The 20,684-nt window shown below is 39.3% G+C and overlaps 2 protein-coding genes across 6 annotated transcripts in view; both read right to left on the bottom strand.

Annotated features, from left to right (window-relative positions):
- Window positions 1-12,811, bottom strand: part of LOC107564185 (spermatogenesis-associated protein 13-like) — a 33,810-nt gene extending 20,999 nt beyond the window's left edge. For all 4 annotated transcript variants that reach the window (XM_016249189.1, XM_016249190.1, XM_016249192.1 and 1 more), the window contains exons 1-3: window positions 11,273-12,811; window positions 9,671-9,809; window positions 9,359-9,465 (exon numbers count right to left, since the gene is read on the bottom strand). In XM_016249189.1, the coding sequence (XP_016104675.1) occupies window positions 9,359-9,465; window positions 9,671-9,809; window positions 11,273-12,754 (1,728 nt within the window). In that variant the 5' untranslated portion in view covers window positions 12,755-12,811. The remainder of the gene's footprint in view (window positions 1-9,358; window positions 9,466-9,670; window positions 9,810-11,272) is intronic.
- A 3,381-nt stretch (window positions 12,812-16,192) lies between these two features.
- Window positions 16,193-19,701, bottom strand: LOC107564187 (ankyrin repeat and SOCS box protein 12-like). 2 transcript variants are annotated; one of them, XM_016249193.1, is made up of 3 exons: window positions 19,636-19,701; window positions 17,251-18,072; window positions 16,193-16,370 (listed from the first exon to the last, which is right to left on the bottom strand). In XM_016249193.1, the coding sequence occupies exons 2-3, from the start codon at window positions 18,041-18,043 to the stop codon at window positions 16,237-16,239; spliced, it is 927 nt and encodes a 308-aa protein (XP_016104679.1). In that variant the 5' UTR covers window positions 18,044-18,072; window positions 19,636-19,701; the 3' UTR covers window positions 16,193-16,236. The 2 variants fall into 2 exon arrangements, with proteins under 2 accessions (XP_016104679.1, XP_016104681.1); XM_016249195.1 differs by lacking the exon at window positions 19,636-19,701 and adding an exon at window positions 18,253-18,266.
- Window positions 19,702-20,684: the final 983 nt, after the last annotated feature.

Genomic DNA, 20,684 nt, shown 5'->3' with positions numbered 1-20,684 from the left:
CATTTGAACAGTCAATAGCAAATACTTAAACTAATAAAAAAACATACTTACAGTCGCTGATTCAGAAGCGCTAGATTGTCATAGCAAAGTCGGAATTGACCCTTTTTTTCTTTTAAATAGCCTTTGTGCACCCTGTACAGCCAGCCTTGTACTCTTCTAGGTTCAAAAAAACTGTCGTCCATAAAATGCGTTGCACAAATTCGAACATCTGGGTTGTGCTGTTCTGTTGTAAATAAATCTTTTTCATCGTCTGTTTTATTATGTCTTAAATTGATTTTTCCGTACATTTCTGCCATATGTACATTAACTGACAGTCACCACTGAAAACTACCACTAAATATTGTAGAAACTTAATTGGCTGTAAAGTTGCTTTGCAATGATTTGTATTGTGAAAAGCGCTGTACAAATAAACTTGACTTGACCATTTAGCGGCCAAACTCTGGAATAACCTGCCTAACATTGTTCTGGAGGCAGACACACTCTTGCAGTTTAAATCTAGATTAAAGACCCATCTCTTTAACCTGGCTTAAACAACACACTAATACGTTTCTAATATTCAAATTTGTTAAAGGATTTTTAGGCTGCATTAACTAGGTCAACCGGAACTGGGAACACTTCTCATAACACCCGATGTACTTGCTACATCACTAGAAGAATGGCATCTACGCTAATATTAGTCTGTTTCTCTCTTATTCCGAGGTCACCGTAGCCACCAGATCCAGTCTGTATCCAGATCAGATGGTCACTGCAGTCACCCGGATCCAGTACGTATTCAGACCAGATGGTGGATCAGCACCTAGAAAGGACCTCCACAGCCCTGAAAGACAGCGGAGACCAGGACAACTAGATGAGCCCCAGATACAGATCCCCTGTAAAGACCTGGTCTCAGACGACCACCGGGACAAGACCACAGGAACCAGATGAGTCCTCTGCACAATGTGACTTTGCTGCAGCCTGGAATTGAACTGCTGGTTTTGTCTGGTCAGAGGAGAACTGGCCCCCCGACTGAGCCTGGTTTCTCCCAAGGTTTTTTCTCCATTCTGTCACCGATGGAGTTTTGGTTCCTTGCCGCTGTTGCCTCTGGCTTGCTTAGTTGGGGACACTTCATTTCCAGCAATTATCGTTGACTTGATTGCAAATGATTGCAAAGATACTATTTAAACTGAACTGAGCTGGATGATGACATCACTGAATCCAATGATGAACTGTCTTTAACTGAAAAATTAGTGTTTACGATTGTCATTTTGCATTATTGACACACTATTTTCCTAATTAATGCTATTCAGTTGCTTTGACACAATCTGTATTGTTAAAAGCGCTATATAAAAAAAGGTGACTTGAGTTGACTTGACTTAACCAATGATTTCTAATTGCATCTACTTCCGGAAGGCCAAATAAAGTGCTTTTGCTTTCGCACTGAAACACAGCGTCTCCCTGACATGCTGCATCAACACTACTGCTGTTCCTGAAACCACGCCTTCTTTCTTTGCGTGCACATTTGGGCAGCATTATGCTAATATTTCCACATCGTGACATAGACATGTGGGGGCGTGTTAGAACGAGCCGTTTTAGGTAGGCATGGTTGAATCTTAACTTTTATAAAGAATATCTCTTTGGATTTGAGCCTTTAGTCTTTGCAACTTTACAGATCTTCTTTATGCACCAAGAGCTTGTAACACTCCAAAGAGAAAGGAAAACTTGAAATTGCATCATATGACCGCTTTAAGGGAAATGTTGCATTAACATCAAATCAGAATTAAAATAAGGAACTTACTATGTTCGTATAGGAGCAACATGAATATTGGAGATGGGGGATTGTTTTAATTGGTAGAAATTTGCTGTGAGTTTTACATGAGCCCAAATACCAGCATCCTCACTGAAGAGCCAGCAGAAAAATATTACATAACAGACTTGAGTCCCGAGAGTGAGGGCCAATCAAAGACGTGCACAAGACTCTGCCAAAGACAGGTTACACAAACAAACACATCGACACCAAGCATCCTCCTCAACATCTGAAACATATGATGTGCCTTTTGAAGCATAAGACTGAGAATCAGCCATCCAGACTCTAAACAAACCCAAGCACAGTTTGGAAATCAGCTGCTCGAAGATTGCGATGTCAAGATTTTCACAGTAATGATGTGGATATTAACAATTCTCAACGTGTGATCACAGCTCTGATCAAACATATGACATTAACAGATACTCTGAATTTGTATCTGTATATATATATATATATATATATATATATATATATATATTCTGTTGTATAGATATTGTATAGACTCGCCAGAAGACTACATTCATACACGGTTCATAAATATCTTATCAGACTGTTTTGATTGCAGTTATTGTGATTCCAGCACAATTCTAGTCTTGTTATATGACATTTGACATTTTATGTTTTCAGAGCATTGGCCATGAATATTAATTCACCAGCATTTTAAATGGACGTTTATAAATCATTCACACAATACACACAAACACTATACTTTCATAGAATATGTCATGCTATGTGTTAAAATCGCCGTGCAATAATTCTACGGATCAGCTTATATAATGCAATAGGACTGAATGATGACGGTGAAGAGCACACACACGCACACACTTTCACAACGTAAGTGTAAGGTATATTTTACCATATCCGCCGCAGTAAAGAGCAGAATCACAGATACGAGCAGCCGTCAAACAGCCACAGATGTTTCCAGGACGAGAAACAATCACAGATCTTTGCGCCTGTTCGACTGTGTGTCAGTCATGTTGAAGATCCTTTAGCTGGAGCCCATGAATAAGATCAGAATCACGTTGACCAGCAGCAGAATGGCGATCACAGTGAACACCGCCACCGTTTGCACGTCCAAGGTCATGCTGCAGTGCTGCGAGATTCGCGTTGCTGCTGTCAAACCTGCGATCAGCACAATGATCATGCATCCAGCTGCTCAGATACGCATGCGAGAGGTTAAAAACACGAGACTCCGGCTCCGGCTCCGGCTCCGGCTCCGTCTCAAACCCTAGCGCGCTGCCTACCTAGACAGCACATGTGGGCTGAGCTGCGCGCACCTGTAATGTCCGGTGATGCTGTGTTGCTAGGCAGCCCACTAGGTGTCGAGATGCAGCCCTGTGACCTGTGAGACAAGACACGCATAAATATGCCTCATCCTCACCATCATCTTCATCGGCATCTTTTGTCGTCAGAACAGCCCCAGGAGAATCACTATTCACAGCCAGCAGGCAGGATTTAAACCCTCACCATGGAAACACTGTCATTAACATTAACAAACATCCTTACTCTATTATATAAGAGTAACACACCGTAGTCAATGTATCATTCATATTCGGCTCATCTTTAACTATACCGACTTCTTAGAATGAACTAATGACAAAGCCAAGCCGTTCAAAATCATCCACAGCAAAACAATTTCACAAGAAGAAATTCAACATATGAACTCAACAACATCCAGGCCAGAATGTCAGATTTTCTTTTTTGAATTAATTAGCCTACTTTCTCCTACTTATAATGTAGTATCTCGTAATCAAGAGACACCTTATTTTCATCATCTTAATATCTCATAATATTATTATATTGTAGGCTACGCATGGCCACCAGAATGAAGGTGTGGTCACATCTACCATTGTTTGGTGAATATTCGCAGGTGAAATTCAGTAATTGCAGTAGGAATCCACTCAGTCAGGACTGATATAATAGAGCACTGCAGTGATGACCTATTTTTGTTGGACAACCGGAAGATCACATCACCCCGGTTTCCTTCACAAAAAAAAACAATTTTTTCCATTTTCTATTTAGACACATGTTAGTGTAACAGAAGCCAGCGAGTAGGTGTTGGGAAGGTAAACCTCACTCCCCTGATCTTAAGAGACGCACTAGCGACTGAAGCTAGGGGCTGCAGTCTTTAGCCTCCTTGTTAGTGTGTCCGTCTCCCATGCCAGAGACCCACTCGGAACAAGACCGAGGTGTGGGGGTGAGGACCCGGGAGAGTGGGGTTACATTAGAAACAGCAATTTTCAAGACAAGTAAAAACATCACAAGGGGGTTTTTCTGATGTACATTTATGTTGTAGCATGAAATGTGAAAATATCTTGAACTTGTGTTCACCACAGATCTTATTTCAGGCATTTAACCAAAAACCCGCTGACTTTGCAACAGTGGGTCTAAATGCGAACTAGTTTCTGGGTTTGGCCCAGAGAAAGCTATCATCTCTCTGTACTTCATCAGTACTTTCAGTGTGTGATGTGATCATGCTAAAGAAACTTAAATCTGCTTTCACTCACTGTGGGAAAGTTAGTTTCATGTTTGACATTCACAGTATACACATTAAGCTCTGAACAGTTCCTGTTTTGAGTCCAAACCAACTCATACTTTGCGTAGTACAAGGTCTAAATTAAAGAAAGAAAAATAATATTACTTAGCCCACTAATACGCTCAGGGAAAAAAAAAGGTCCTTTCATGGCACTCAACTGAGTTGGTGTAAATTTTACGTTTCATAATCATTTTAGAACTATAAATGTATGCAATACTCCAATTTCAGGTAACAATGATTCACAACAGATTTCTAGCCCTTCCGCCTGAATACTGGGGGTTTTATAAACTGATGTTCACAGACAAGAAACAGTCCAAAAAACCTGCATCAGCTGCTGTTTATGCTGATCTTACTTCTTTAAACAAAACTATACCTGTCAGCAAACTGAATGTGTGTATTCACACAATATGGCAGAAGGCAAACAATTATTTGTGTCTTGAGATAATTCTAATGGAATATCTGAAGTATGATGTATTGAGAGAGCTTTTCTCTTGAGATGCAGAGCAGACGGTTACATAACGCAGACACCATAAGGCTCGATTCCACCCATCCTGACATTTACACAACAAAGGTCACATCTGAAATTCAAACTGATCCAAATAGTTTCATGAATACAAAGTTTGTCAGAATTATGTATGATTTCACAGCTGCACACATTATTCTACACTGACCCATGCAACAGTGTCTCCATAAACTGCCAGTTTATAGACAGATTGAATTTTAAAGGGATCATATGATGCTGCTAAAAAGAACATTATTTGTGTATTTGGTGTAATGAAATGTGTTTATGCGGTTTAAGGTACAAAAAACACATTATTTTCCACATACTGTACATTATTATTTCTCCTCTATGCTCCTCCTTTCTGAAATGCGTTGATTTTTACAAAGCTCATCGGTCTGAAAAGTGAGGTGTGCTGTGATTGGCCAGCTATCCAGTGCATTGTGATTGGCCGAATACCTCAAGCGTGTGACGGAAATGTTACTCCCCTTACCATACTGTGATGACGTGTCCCGGCCGGAGCATAACATAAAACCATGTCTGCATTTGTGATCGGAGAAATGACAAACAACAAGTACTACTCTACACTGCTCAAAACTCGCGTTTGAATCATCAGTGGCAAATTCTTTAAAAATATTAAAAACTTACTTACAGTCTGTGAGTCAGAACAGCCGGCATTGTAGTCTAATCTACCAGGATCAGGAAACAGTCCTCCATAAAATGTGCTCCACACATCTGAATAATTGGGTTGAAGTGTTCTGGAACAGTGTTGTAAAAACAACTTAACCACTGATTTCTAGTCGTGTCCTCTTTTGGAAGACCAAACAAAGTAGTTTCGCTTTCACAACGAAAAAGCGTCACACACTGTGGCCTAGAGTGAGCAGAGGCCGGGGGCTAGAGTGAGGAACGAAGGAGCGTCCGGAGGGCTTGCGGCAACCACATGTGACGACCCCGGGCTGGACTCCGCTTCGTCCACGGTGAAAGCCAATCCGGTGATCCACAGCGCGAAGTTGATGTATTTCCTCAGCGACCAGCACGGATCAGCTCCAGGCATGACGAAGCAGATATCGTCCTCTTTTGGAAGACCAAACAAAGTAGTTTCGCTTTCACAACGAAACACAGCGCCTTCACTACATGGCGGCGGCGGCAACAACAATACTACAGCGAGAATAAAAGTTACGCCTTCTTTCTTTGCGTGAACATTTGTGCAAATCTATGCAAATATATGCAAATAACATTTATGCAAATCTTCCCACATCGTGACGTAGATATGTGGGGGTGTGCAATAATAATAACAGACACAGAGCAACTTAAATACATGAGCAAACATGGATCACCTGAATGATGAAATCAAATCAACTATGACAATCAACACAACAGGGAAAATGTCCAAACTGAGGCCACATCCACACGAAGCCAGAGCTTTCCCTATCCAATATTTTTTTTTCCTAAAAAAATATTCTGTAAACATGGCGTTGTCTCAAGAAATATCTGCGAACACACTAAACCATATCCAAACAAAATTTTGATACGATACAAAATTTTTACGTAGTGATGGGACGATTGATACTGAGGCTCCTGTCTGACTGTTTTTAATCATTGTTCAAATTCTATGAGAATAGAGAAGTCCACACCACAAATAAAACGATAATGACAAACCCACCTGACTTTAAAGAGCTCAAGCATTTAAAGCGGCAGACGACAAAACTGCAGCAACAGAACCATATCATACATCGTTGTGGACACTAATATAGTTCTATTTATAGTTAACGCTCTTGGTGTGAACGGGCCTTTAGTCATGTAGGCATACATTTTGAGGAAACAACAGCAGATGGGACAAAATGTTGACGAACATAAGAAAACAATGATTCTTCCTGTCTGAGAGCTCGGGCGTAACAGCACCCAGCTGCTCACTTCTTCTCACTTCACCTTTAAGTCCACTCTATCAAACGAGACCATTGCACCATTGCAACAGAGGCCATGATAAAAGAAGCTGAATATCCTCTAACATCTTGGAGTGTTCAGGCATGTCACATTAAGTATCTTTGTCTCAAATGTTTCTCTTAAAATTTCTTTGGAGAAAGTTGACCAGTTTAGATGAAATGTTGAATGCCATATTGAGCTCAGTGATCATCAGCTCTATCCTGCATCCAAATGAGAATGAGAAAATGTTTCTGTTCCTATACGAAACTCTGTTAATTAACCAGAAAGTCCCTCACACAGCTGCAGCACTGGTGGACGACAAACGAATGACTTGTCTAGTCTGATGAGTCTGATTCTCCTCAATAACAACCCATCATCAGCATGAATAATATATTCCTCAACAACACTGGGTCACGGAATAGTTCCACGTCCACAAACAGAGCAATGAACCCTTGCTTTAGAACGTCTGCTAGTGTGCAGTCTCGCAAACTAATTGCAATTGATCATGAATTATGCATATTTTCATCATTATGAAAGCCAATGGTGATACATTATGCACCTGCCACTGCAATTAAATCACCATTAACTGTTTGTCGATCTCAAACATTATAATCACATCATTGTCGTGACTTGACACAATCTTCTTACTTGTAAGTCTGGTCTTACTGAGTCTGTGAGTTTCTAAACACAAAATGAAGGGAAACAATTAAACAACAACAGATTAACACAACAGGTACGCAACTCTAAATGCATGTGCATTAATGTGGTTAAATAGTGAAAAAGATATGACACTTTATGAATGTGGTACCAATTGATCAAATTAGTGTCTAATTTGTAAAAGATGTTATTAAACAAGCTGTTATGTAGCAAAAGAAAAGTTTTTTACACAAATTACATTGCTGAGAGCATTCGTCAAGTGAAGTACCAAAGTCTTGCATGAGAAGTGTAGAATCTGAACGTGAAATGGAAACTAGACTTTTACCAGATTGATGAAGACCCACTCAACACCAAAGGTAATCTCAGATTCCCAGCATGCTTTGCATGACTCGATGACTCATTTATTAAATATACCCATTACATAATGCAAGAGAGGAAAAAATTTTAATAGTGATGCCAAATTAACTGTGAGGGTGAGATTTCACTCCCGGTTTACAGCGATCCTCTGCAAACATGAGCTTAAACTGACAGCGTCTGAGCTCACCGCTAAACCAACACTCATCAGCCCTTCATTCAGAATTTAAACGCATCTACCGCTAGGAATGAGATGGATGCCAGCACCAGACACTACTCCACCGCACTCAGTGTGCAAGAGATGAAAAGTGTTCTTTTTGAATTCTATTTTATGAATAAATATGCACAATATCACAAGCAGCTACATTACGCTAGCTAACTCATTAAAGCTTACCGGTTTCTTTAAATATTATGCCAGTAAATGCCCTTTTGGCTAGTCTGGGAACTTTTATCTTTCTATATGATGTGATTCTCCATAATGCGTTATCTACAGATTACCTACACTATCATATCTTTGCCCACTCTTGCGTTCTCAAGGTTACGTACACAGCTGATTTCATAGCAGCACAGTGGAAGACAAGATGGGTTTGTAATCAAATTTGGCAGTAGATTTGTATTTATTTATTTTTTAATTGGTGCTACATGACTAGAGAAAACAGTGAAAGAGGAATGTGGTTCAACACTCAGAATGCACTGGGTTCGATCTGTCAGCAGGATACAAAAATGTGAAAGTATGATCTGTAGTTTTAACAAAAGAGCTGTCAAAAGAAAAAGAAAAAAACATAATTCAGAAGGCATTTGCTGACAGGTATAACTAATCATTCAGGAACATGAGTTTAGGACTCAAATCGTTGCTTACAACCAATAACTACTGAATGAGACTCATTAAGAACTAATAATTAACTATGACCAATTATAAATAGTATTAACAATTAATTACTTATCACAATGTTAAAATGCATCTAAGACGTAAGCAAATTACTTTGAAACTTTGCATAAAATGCATCATTAATTTCTCAAGTGTTACCTTTCAAGAACTACTAGTGATCTAAAGCATTATGTTGAAGTGAAAAACATGTTCAAAAGTTTTCACTTTTAAAATAGTGTCAGATCACTAGATTAACTAGATAACACTTGAGAAACTAAGTGAGGCTTAACATGGGTTTCAAAAGAATTATAGAACAGATTGTATGTGTTTACAGGTGAATAAAAGCTTAAATCAAACCTGCTCATCATATAAATGTATTTTCAGAAGATTTTGATAAAATTCATATGGATTATTTTTACATATAAAATCTTAATGACATTTTTGAAGCATCAACGTTTTGGTTGTTTGCTTTCAGAGGGGGACAAAAATCTCTCAGGTTTCATTATATTAATTTGTGTTTCAAAGATGAATGAAAATCTCATGGGTTTGGAATGGCATGCTTTTCAGTAAATTATGATGATTTCATTTTGCGGTGAACTAACCCTTTAACAGTTGTAACTCAATTGTTAATGCAGTACCACTCATTTGTCCTGCATTGCTTGCTTCATATCACACAGTAACATTATTAATTATTCCCAAAAAATGTGAAAGTCTGTCAGATGAAGTTTCGGGACTCACCATGTTGACATGCAGTGGTCCTGATCCTGGTCTAAACAGCTTGCGTCTGTTGGATCCTGTGCTGCTGTTCCTCATGCGGAGAACGACTGATTTAGCCATGGTCTTAGCTGCAGGACAGATCGCTAGAATGAGCCGAAGTGCTTCATGTGAAATTATATAACAATTCATGCCACAACATGACACTGTAACCAGGACTATCAGAGAAACCTGAGAGTATAAAGCTAGCTCTAAGCTTTAACATGCTGTTGAATGGTGATCAGCTACAGCATGTGCTGCACTGGATGTCAGATATGGTTTTGGCTTGTGCTGTACCTGGAGGGGTGAGCACGTGTGTCAGGGCAATGGGCTCCAGTGCAGACAGCGTGGTCGGCAGCGGCAGAGAGCGACACCGCTGGAGCAGAGCTTTAAGAGGAGGATCTGCAGGCGACTGGCCTGGGGGCCGCGAGAGGCTCTGAAAATCACTGCATTAAGTCAGGTAACCTTAGAACAATTCACAACATTTTACATCCAACTGCATCCAAAGAATCTCCTATAGTAGTATATCAATAGTGGAGTGGGGTTACATGAAAACATGAAATCCTGTTGTACAAGCCCTCAGGAGGTGGTTTGAAATTAGATTAAAATTAGATTTTTGTTAATGCATGACATTCTGAACAGTCAGATCTGACTTGATGTGTTTTTCTCATCATTCGTCATGTGAAGGGTTGTTGAAGGGGTCATATGGAGTAGGGCTTGTTGTTTGTCATTTCTCCGATCACAAATGAAGACCTGGTTTTATGTTTACGAGGCGCGATGCAACGCAATGCGTAAAAAGACAGTATAAGTCATTATAATCCATAATTATGTCCCCACTGGATGCAACAAATGCCTCGTTTATAATGGGTTTTAATGTTTTTGTCTCGTCGCTCCGGCCGGACATTGCATCACAGTATGGTAAGGGGCGTAACATTTTCGTCACACGCTTGAAGTATTCGGCCAATCACAACGCACTGGATAGCTGGCCAATCACAGCACACCTCGCTTTTCAGACCGATGAGCTTTGTAAAAATCGAGGCGTTTCAGAAAGGCGGGGCATAGAGGAAAATAATGTGTTTTTTGAACCTTAAACTGCATAAACACATTTCATTACACCAAATACACAAAATAATGTTATTTTTAGCAACATCATATGACTCCTTTAATACATCAGATGTTCCAATAAGAAGAGCTGCAGCGTGTGCAGGTATTGACTGCAGGTGTTCATGCATGCATCAAAGTGAAGGCATCACTTCCAATTTAAATTATAGGCTTGTGAAATATCTGTTAAACACTTTATAGTGTATACCACTATTAAATACACGTTAGACACTTTATTTCCATTTTTCCAATGTTTTCTTCAATTTTATTTAAAATAAACAATATAAAGGGAAAATGGAGAAGAGTGGCATAGAAAAAAGGCGTACTTGTACTATATGGTGGGTGGAGTGAAAAAAGCAAAATCCAATCCATTTATTTATTTATTTATTTGGTCTGGCTTAACCACGCACTGCTGGCTGGAGTTAATGTAAATAGACACTCCATTCTGAATATAACACCATCACTATTTTATGTTTTTATTAAGGCAGCGTTTTCAACCCTGTTCCCGGAGGAACACCTACCTCCCTAATCTGACCCATGTATTTCTAGGCTGCGGTTCACTTTTCTAGGCCCTTCCCTCACTAACTTCCCTCCGCCTCATTGACTCGGATGTACTTTATGTTATTGCTTACGTTGCATGAGTGGCCACTACCGCCAGAACTATTAAAGCAGACACGGACCAAACTGCCCTCATGAAAATAAACATCCATTGCTAAAGTCTCATGCATGATTAACCTACATATGCCTGTAAGTGTGACAACCAATGTGCATGTTGACATTCAAGTCCTCTTATATTACCTTAAATATGTCCTCCGGGCAGTTCATTTTTTTCCTATCCGTGCAAATATGTTGGTTTTCATCAACAGTTTTGCTAGATAAGTGATGTGGGATGGAGTTTTCAAAGTCAGATTGTGTCTCTTTTGGTGGCTCTAGCTCTTCAGATCTTGGGTGGCTCTCGATGGTGGCTAGAGAGATGTGAGTTGAGCTGAGCTGAGACTGGGATTCATCCGAGTTATTACACAGGGAAGTGTTATCTCTCGGAGAGTCTGGGCATGTTCTCCAGGCCTTCAGCACCACAGGAGGAGAGCAATCCACCATGGCACTAACAGGCGAGACTGCCTTGCTCATGTCAGAAGATAACGTAGGTTTACCTTGAACTGAGGTATCAGCTTTCTGCTCACTGCTCCTGACTGTCAAAGGCACAAGATCTCCTGACTGCTGTGTCTTTCTCAAACCAAGAGGCGACTGCTGGCCTTCAGGGGGGGAGAACGAGCGGGACGAGTTTCTCCATTTCATTGCAGTCTCAGCCACAGTGTTAAAAAATCGGAGAAGGCCTCGAAAGTGGCTGCTTTTGCCATCAATGCCTGTTTGTTCAGGTGCAGAGTTCAAATCCTTGACCAGTTCAAAGTTGACCGAGCCGTAGTCAGAATCGATGGTTTTGTCCAGGGCATTCATTGACCCAAAACTACTCTCTGCCAACGTCTGACTTCCTTTTCCTTTGAGGGAAATTCTTCTCAAGTAATTCAAAACGTCTCCCCCCCTGGACCATCGTCTTCTTTGAGGTATCTTGAGGCTTTGCTTCACATAGCATTCCTCCTGCTCCGTTGCAGATGAATTGTTGCAGTTTGAGAAGCTGGGGTGAGATTTCTTCGTATATATGACTCTTTCTGACAACTTACAGCCGTTTTGGTTGCTAATGGTGTCTTTGGTCTCCTGCTGGATGTTGTCTGGGATTCCAGCGGGGGCGATGTCCTCAAACGAACAGTAGAAGTCTGCAGTGTGTCCTGCGAACGAATGTCTCTTGGCTTTATTCCTAAACACATGCTTGAAGTCTGAAGAAGGAGAGTCCTTGCACATGTACACATCATCAGCCTCGTCTTTCAGGTCAGTGTTGAATTTGGCATCAGAAATCTTTCCAGCTTTCCCTCTAAAAACAGATGGGGACTTTAGTTTCTTGAAGGGCCTGACTTTGTTAGTGATGGACAGTTTGAAGAAGGATGCTTCACCGGGGAGGATGACGGAGTGAGGTCGTCTGTCCAGGTCCGAGGGGGTCTTGTGGCGCTGCAGGATCCTCCAGAAGGCCGCCGTCCTAGAGCGCCGGACCGGTTCCTGTTTTTCTCTTCTGAGCGTCTGACCGGGAATAATGGAGTCTGAGGAATTGCACTCTGGAGTCCATGAGATCTCAGTTTTGCTCTCTTCGTCAACTGAAACGTTGAACACGCTATTGACAAATCCATTGGAAAGACCAGACTCTGACGCGGGGCTGGTTGCGCTATCCATCCTCTCGCATTTTAAGACAAGATGTCAGGTGTCCAGCTCAGGAAGCATCATTTTTATCCTCATTTGAGAAAATCTGCGATGAAACAAAACCATATACTATGGGAGATGAATGTGTCTACTGTAAATCTATTTTGTAAATCATTTTACATTCAGATGACATTCAATCACGTCTTCTGTTTAATAGACTCATATGTCCATTAAAGTCCCATTAAAGACAAAAAATAATACTTTTCCACTTTCACATTTAATTATAATTTAATAAATGTGAAAGTGACGTGTGGCGTCCCATACTCAGAATTTGTGCTCTGCTTTTAACCCATCCAAGTGCATAAACACAGCAGTGAGTAGTGAACACACACACACACACACTTGGGGGTTCGGTTCTTGCTCAAGGGTCTCACCTCAGTTGTGGTATTAAGGGTGAAAGAAAGTGCTGGTCATTCACTCCCCCCACCTACAATCTCTGCTAGACCTCAAACCCGTGACCTTTGGGTTACAAGTCCAACTCTCTAACCATAGACTGATAGTCATAGACTACTATGTATCTGAACCACTCATTTACGTTTTTAGAAGTTCAAAGTGCAATTAAGATCAAGTGAAACATCATTAAAATAGCTATCTAAAACATAGCTGTGTCTCATTTTAATGATGTTTAAAATTGTTTTTGGTCACACTTTATTTTAAGGTTCAATTCACACTACTAACAAACCATTAACTACAACTTTTGCCTCAATGCACTCCTAACTTGATGCTTATTAATAATTAGTAAGGTAATTTTTAAGTTTAGGTATTAGGGATGTAGAATATGGTCATGCAGAATAACTGCTTTAGGCTACTAATAAACAGCCAATATGTTAATAATAGGCATGCTAATAAGCAACTAGTTAATAGTGAGAATTGGTCCCTATACTAAAGTGTTACCTAGTTTTTGTATGTAGTATGGGGGTAAACCCAGTGCTTGAAGTGGGCCGGTACTTCTATATTTTAGTCTTTAGCGTACTGGCACAGTATTTCTGATGTGATGTGTTGCCGGTACTGAGTCAAAGCGTCAGTGTCTAGGTGATTAGAAATGACACTATATAAAGCCCACTACCAGGAGGTCATTTGAAACCGGTAAACTTATGGAAAGTTCAAGCAAATGCATTAGTAATAAGTTCAAAACAGCACTAATGCAGAGATAACACGGACGATTTCATCAGAGATGGAGGAGAGGATAGTGACTCGCGTCCAGAATTCTTTTCAGTGTGTATTTGGCTTAAAAGCACGAGTGTTTTACAGTGAATGCCGGCTGAAGGTGTTTTAGATTACGCGCTGGTCAGTGGTTTAGTTATTCTGAATGGATCCGTATTTTATTTATTTAAACCGGAAGTAGGCGGGGCTTAAACAGGAAGGCTATCGGATTACACGAGAAGTGCATTTTAAACGAAAGGCTGTTCCCGTGTAACAAATATGCCTTGTAACCGACAAAAACAATATGCTTTTTTATTATGTTAATAGCATTTCTTTAAATGATTTCTAAATAAAACACTAATAAAACTAAACGTTAAATAAATACGTTTGATATGCACTCATTTCGTTCATAGAGTTTACTCTCATTCACTTGACACACTCGTTATAGTGTAGTTATTTAAGAAGTTTATGTATAATATTGTGATGTCCTCTGGCTCACCTGTTATCCAGCAAACACCAATAGTGTCTTTTCCTATTATTCGGTAGGTATTCGGCTTCGGGTACACATCAGTAGCTATAATTATGTCTTAATTATGTCTTAATCTTACTAAACCAGGGCCAAGAATGCCTACCATCACCTACACTGTCGTTTGTCTGTGGTATTAAATCGGAAATACAGCATCATCCATGTGGCTAAACCAATAATGCTACTACACAGACAAAGTTCTCCAAAGAATGAAAAATAAACTGTAAAAAAAATTATAATAAAAAATTCCAGTGATTCCACTGAAGGCAAAATAACTGAATGCAACACCATTCAATGACATTCTACAGAATTCATCTAATTTTGTGAGGAGGGTCATTTTCTGTTCCAAAATTATAATAGCCCTGTGTGATGTCTATGTAGAAATTATTTACCAGCAGTCAACCTGTTATTGAACACTTCTGCTTCTGTAACAGCGTCCACTTTTCAGGAAAGTCTTTACACTAGATATTGGAACATGGAAGCAGAAACTAGAAACAAGTGCAGTAATGTCAGACGATCTTCCCAAGGGTATTCTGTGAGTTTGGGCTTCAGCAGGCCATTGGATTTCTTTGACACCAAACTATTCCCAGAGATGTTCTTATATGGGACCCCCATGCCTCACATTCACATGTGCCTTGTCAACACATTAAATTACATCATGGCCCTTGAACTCAGTGACTGTCATAAAAGTCTGATAGCAATTCAATCAATGTTTGAGAATATTAAAATAGAAATGAAGTGCTGAAATTATTTTGCATCCTACCTGACACAAAATCGTATGCCACTTCTCTTATAAAACAGCATTGTTTATTGTACACTACAAAATTACATCAATCCAAAATGAATGTTTAACTGCAAACATGTACATCTCTCTCTCAGAAAACAAAGGATACTTGCATTTTTTTTTCAATGACAAAAGATAATAAAACACATGATACATTACAATACAGTAAGTGTGCAGACATATGGCAGAAACACAAAGCAAAGTGAATTGATAGCAGGTTTACATAACTCATTTGAGAGGAACAGCAGGGTATTTAACAAGCAACTGATTAAACTAGAGTAGATAAGGTAAACTATGACCACTACTGTAAAACAGTACTGAGACTTATGCTGAGGTGTTATGCCCGATTTTTGAGCTAAGTAGCTTTTGCATTTTTGATGCATTGCATAAGAGTTGTATACAGTGCATATAGTGATTAGGTTGTCACTACGCCAAATTGTTACAAAATCTTACAGATCTCATATTACTATATAACACCGAAGTTCAGTCAAAGGTAAACTATCCTGTCTCCCAGCTCTAAACTGTTCAATGTGGACTGGCATTAAACGCATTAAAAAACATTACCATGAATGAACATCAACATAATGAATTTCTAAAAAGCTGCCCTGAAACAATGTGAATTGTGGAAAATATAATTAAGAGTTGATTAGTGTGACAAAAGTTTTTTTATATCCAGATGCAACAGATGCAAATCATGTAGTAAACGATTGTTATCGGACAAAATGAATGAACAAAGTATCTGAAGTGATGTTTAAGCATTATTTATAGCCATCGCTGGAGGTCGAATTCCCCTTCACATCTTGAAGTATTATATTATTCAAATAAACATCTTGTCGAAGGTCCACAAGAAGACAGTTCAGCTGCAAACCTTGTAATCATTTCAACCATTAGAGGGCAGAGTTTATCTTTCACATTAATTTACTCTACACCAACAAAAGAAGAACATAACCTACTCCATTGTTGCATTATCCACAAACTCATATTTTATTAAAGGTAGGAATATCAGGATACATGATTCAAATAGTCCTTCAGTATTTTGGGAATATCCAGACAATCTATGCAGCACATTTTGTTTTCCATGGGAAGGAACTTCCATAAAGAAAGTCGAGCCTGAGACATCAGTGTTTTTGGACAAACTGCGTATAGAGAGGATTTGATGTTACAGTTACATAGGAACGAATGACAGCATGAAAGTAAAGCAGACACACACACACACACACACACACACACACACACACACACACACAAAAACACACACAACCCTGTGAGAACCTCTCACACACTGAGTGGTTTTCATACTAAGCTACTACATCCTAAATGCAACATAACTGTTTCACCCTAATCCATGAGCGTAGCTTGACATTTATGCTGGGAGGAATGAGGGGTTTACTGGAAAACATCAATGCCGTACAAAACACGTGAAGATTTAATGAGGCGAACCCTGTTCAATTTAGTATCGATTGTTTGTTTGTTGCTAAACAATTGGCTGTTATATTATTTTCGAACACTGCATCATTACGTACTGTATACCTCCGGCACCAAAACGTACCATAACATTTTCAAATGATTAAAATGCAGTGTTCTACCTAGTTATGAGCCTTATCTTTCCAGCTCACTGAAAGTCAAACATCCACACAGCTGTCAGTTAAGCTACCAAAGCAGATTCAGCTTCAATACACACATGAGATTGAGGGAAAGTATTATTTTTTATTTATTTTTCAAATTTTTCATGATGTGTCCAGGAGCATCACATGGTGGTGGATATTAAAATAATAGATATTAACAATTTAAAGTCTATTAAATTACTTTATTGATTATACTTTATATTGATTTATTTTGGATCTGAAAATATGTATATATATATGTATTTATTTAATTTTTTTTGCCTCCCCGCAAGTTACGCCCATGCACTAAACCTAAACCTCGCCTTACACACACATTAACGTCAGCAGATTTAAGTGCAGATGGAGTGTAAAAAATAATTTCTGGTGAACAACAAATGTTTTACTGACTTACCTCTCTCTTTGAGCAGAAGCAGCACTGCTTCATTCTGTCTGGTTGTTTTATCTGCAATTACCGTGGACTGATAGACGTTTGCTCCAAAGTCTACGAGCAGCTGGATGTATTGTGGCCCGCAGCCGTATCTGAGACACATCTCCAGCACAGTTTTAGGCTGCTTGATCCGGCTCAGCATCTTTTCTTCAGTACAGTTGTAGTCCGGGTTCGCTCCATGCTGCAGTAACAGTTTGAAGCACTCCAGATGGCCGTAACAAGCTGAAATGTAGAGTGGCCCTCTGCAGGCCGTGGCGTTTGAGGCCCAGTCTGGGATCTTGGGCTTGACGTCTACATCGGCTCTGTGTTGCAGGAGCTCTCTCAGGATGTCCACGTCACCCTCTCTGGCCGCAGTGAGCACCGGGGAGCAGTTGTTATACGGGCTGCCATTAGGGTCGGCACCAGCTTTCAATAAAGCAACAACACAGTCTAGGTGTTTGCCAGCGACGGCTGTGAAAAGTGGAGTCTGAGCTTTGACGTCCAGGCTGTCGACCTCAGCCCCGTGAGCCAGGAGCAGCTCCAGACAGCGCAGGTGACCCTGAGACGCAGCGGTCCGCAGCGGAGTGACCGGCACGCCCCAGCCGCTGCGGAGGTTAACACACCTCCTGTACCTGTCCTGAGACACGAGGTCTGTGAGGAGTTTGTCGTCGTCTTTAAAGACAGCCTGATTCAGTTCCTGACTGCAGTTGGTGTCTTCCTCCTCATCCTCTTTGGGTTGAAGAAGAGAAAAGATCTTAGATATGTCCATCAAACTCATGCTGGTGGGCTTCTCCAAATTGCTCAAGTCTCCATTCCATCAGACAGCAAAAAAGAAAGAATTAATTCATTTATTTATTTCTGTCAAGCTCTGGGACATAGAAAAGGAGCACAATTGTTTTTGCATTTAATCCCACAGGTATATTCAGACCATCAGTACGATTATGAGTGATATTGCTTTAATAAAGAGTAAATGTTTGAGGAGCTTACTTTTTAGACACGATATTGCCAGTTACTTTGTCTATTTTTATTTTATTTCTGAATGTAAGAGGATGAACCGCTGCACGTCTGTGAACAACAAAGTCTCTGTGTTTCAGTGAATCAATGTTTTTGGGTAAATCGCTTGGGCAGTCAAATTTGATATATGTGACCCTGGACCACAAAACCAGTCATAAGGGTTATTTTTTATTTATTTATACACCAATAAATACTGAATAAATAAGCTTTCCATTGATGTATGGTTTGTTAGGATAGGACAATATTTGGTCGAGATACAACTATATGAAAATCTGGAATCTGAAGGTGTCTAAATATTGAGAAAATCATCTTTAAAGTTGTCAAAATGAAGTTCTTAGCAATGCATATTACTAATCAAAAATTAAGTTTTGATATATTTACAGTAGGAAATTTACAAAATATCTTCATGGAACATGATCTTTACTTAATATCCTAATGATTTTTGGTATAAAAGAAAAATCTTTTTTTTCCCCCTGTACTTCGCAAATACTGACTATAAAATAAACATGGATTTTTTTTTTCTACATATATAATTCCTGTTTTCAACAATTAATGGATGAAAACAAGGAACACTTCGTTCAGTTACACTTGGTATGTGCTAAATAAGATATTGTTTAAACATTTAAATGAAATATGCTGACACAAGTCATTTATTTATTTATTTCACTGATTATTTATAAAAAAGTTTCAATGCATGCTTGGATATGAGTTCAGATTTTTTTTTTGTTGTTGCTTTTATTCATTTTGACTGTGTTGGCAGATATACTGTACAGTGTCCCATCGACATGGGCTCATATATTATAACACAGCTTTACAGCTGAGCACACTGGAAGTTTACCTGATTACCTGTTTATTTATTTATTTCACTGATTATTTATAAAAAAGTTTCAATGCATGCTTGGATATGAGTTCAGATTTTTTTTTTTGTTGCTTTTATTCATTTTGACTGTGTTGGCAGATATACTGTACAGTGTCCCATCGACATGGGCTCATATATTATAACACAGCTTTACAGCTGAGCACACTGGAAGTTTACCTGATTTTCTCAGCTACCGAACATATTAGCATCTCCCAAAAGAATGTGCTAATTGTGCTAATTTGACAGTGACATATCAACATTTACAATATAGGCACAGTTCATTATCAGGAATAACAGTCAATTCACAATAAAAGAGGAGGAAGACCCCCTCAAGAGAACAGCCTCAACAACAGTTGCTGCTGCTATAAGTATTTCAGAAACAAACAAACCAATGTCTAGTATCAGTCCACCAAGAGAAGTTTGGCGGCTCTTTAAATGATGAGTTAATACAGGTTGTTGTGCCATGCTTCTGCTGTAATAAATGAATTGTAGCTTACCTGTTGAGTGTGAAGTATCCACAGAGAGGAACACATGAAGGCTCTGAAGCACTGAGGGTCAGTGTGACACACACAGATCTGAGCAGACACACGGCTAAGTTTAGGCCACAGATGGACCAGCCCAAACTTCCATTCTTGGAGGGCAAGAGGAATGAGTTATAATTAGAAAGGTGATAGACCTGTGACAGGCGCAGACAACAGGAGCTGTTAGTGTAAGATCACAGCCTCACTGGAATGCCATCTATACATGTATTATATCCTCTGAGATCATTTGCAAAACAACAATGTTGCGCTGAAGCCATTGAGGCTGTGTTATAATCTCAGTTATCTGGTACCTTTGTCATGCTAATGGTCATTTCCCTTGATTTCCACAGTAGCAGCTGTTGCGCTGTCAGGAGCTGTAGATGACGTCAGCTGCTGATGCACCTAAAGCCCTGAGAGACAAATGTTCACCACTTATTTTTGTTTTCTTACTGTCTCGGAGTTCCGAAATCTACTGCTAAATGGAAATGTTAAGAGCAAAATGAATCGTTGCCTTTTTTAATCACCTTGTCTGTTCTGATGACATGGTGCCATCCTATTATTAACAGAAAAAGTAAACTTATTTGTGACCCTGGAGCACAAAAGCAGTCTTAAGTCGCTGGGGTATATTTGTAGCAATAGCCAAAAATACATTGTATGGGTCAAAATTATAAATTTTTCTTTTATGCCAAAAATCATTAGGATATTAAGTAAAGATCATGTTCCATGAAGATATTTAGTAAATTTCCTACCGTAAATATATCAAAACTTAATTTTTGATTAGTAATATGCATTGCTAAGAACTTCATTTGGACAACTTTAAAGATGATTTTCTCAATATTTCGATTTTTTTGCACCCTTAGATTCCAGATTTTATATAGTTGTATCTCGAACAAATATTGTCCGATCCTAACAAACCATACATCAATGGAAAGCTTATTTATTCAGATCTCAGGTGATTTATAAATCTCAATTTTGAAAAATTGACCCTTATGCCTGGTTTTGTGCTTTTATGGTAGAGTGGCCCG

The sequence above is a fragment of the Sinocyclocheilus grahami genome, unplaced genomic scaffold (genome assembly GCF_001515645.1).
Source record: "Sinocyclocheilus grahami isolate Dianchi unplaced genomic scaffold, SAMN03320097.WGS_v1.1 scaffold915.1, whole genome shotgun sequence".
Lineage (NCBI taxonomy): Eukaryota > Metazoa > Chordata > Actinopteri > Cypriniformes > Cyprinidae > Sinocyclocheilus > Sinocyclocheilus grahami.
This window is presented reverse-complemented; position numbering and strand designations above follow the sequence as displayed.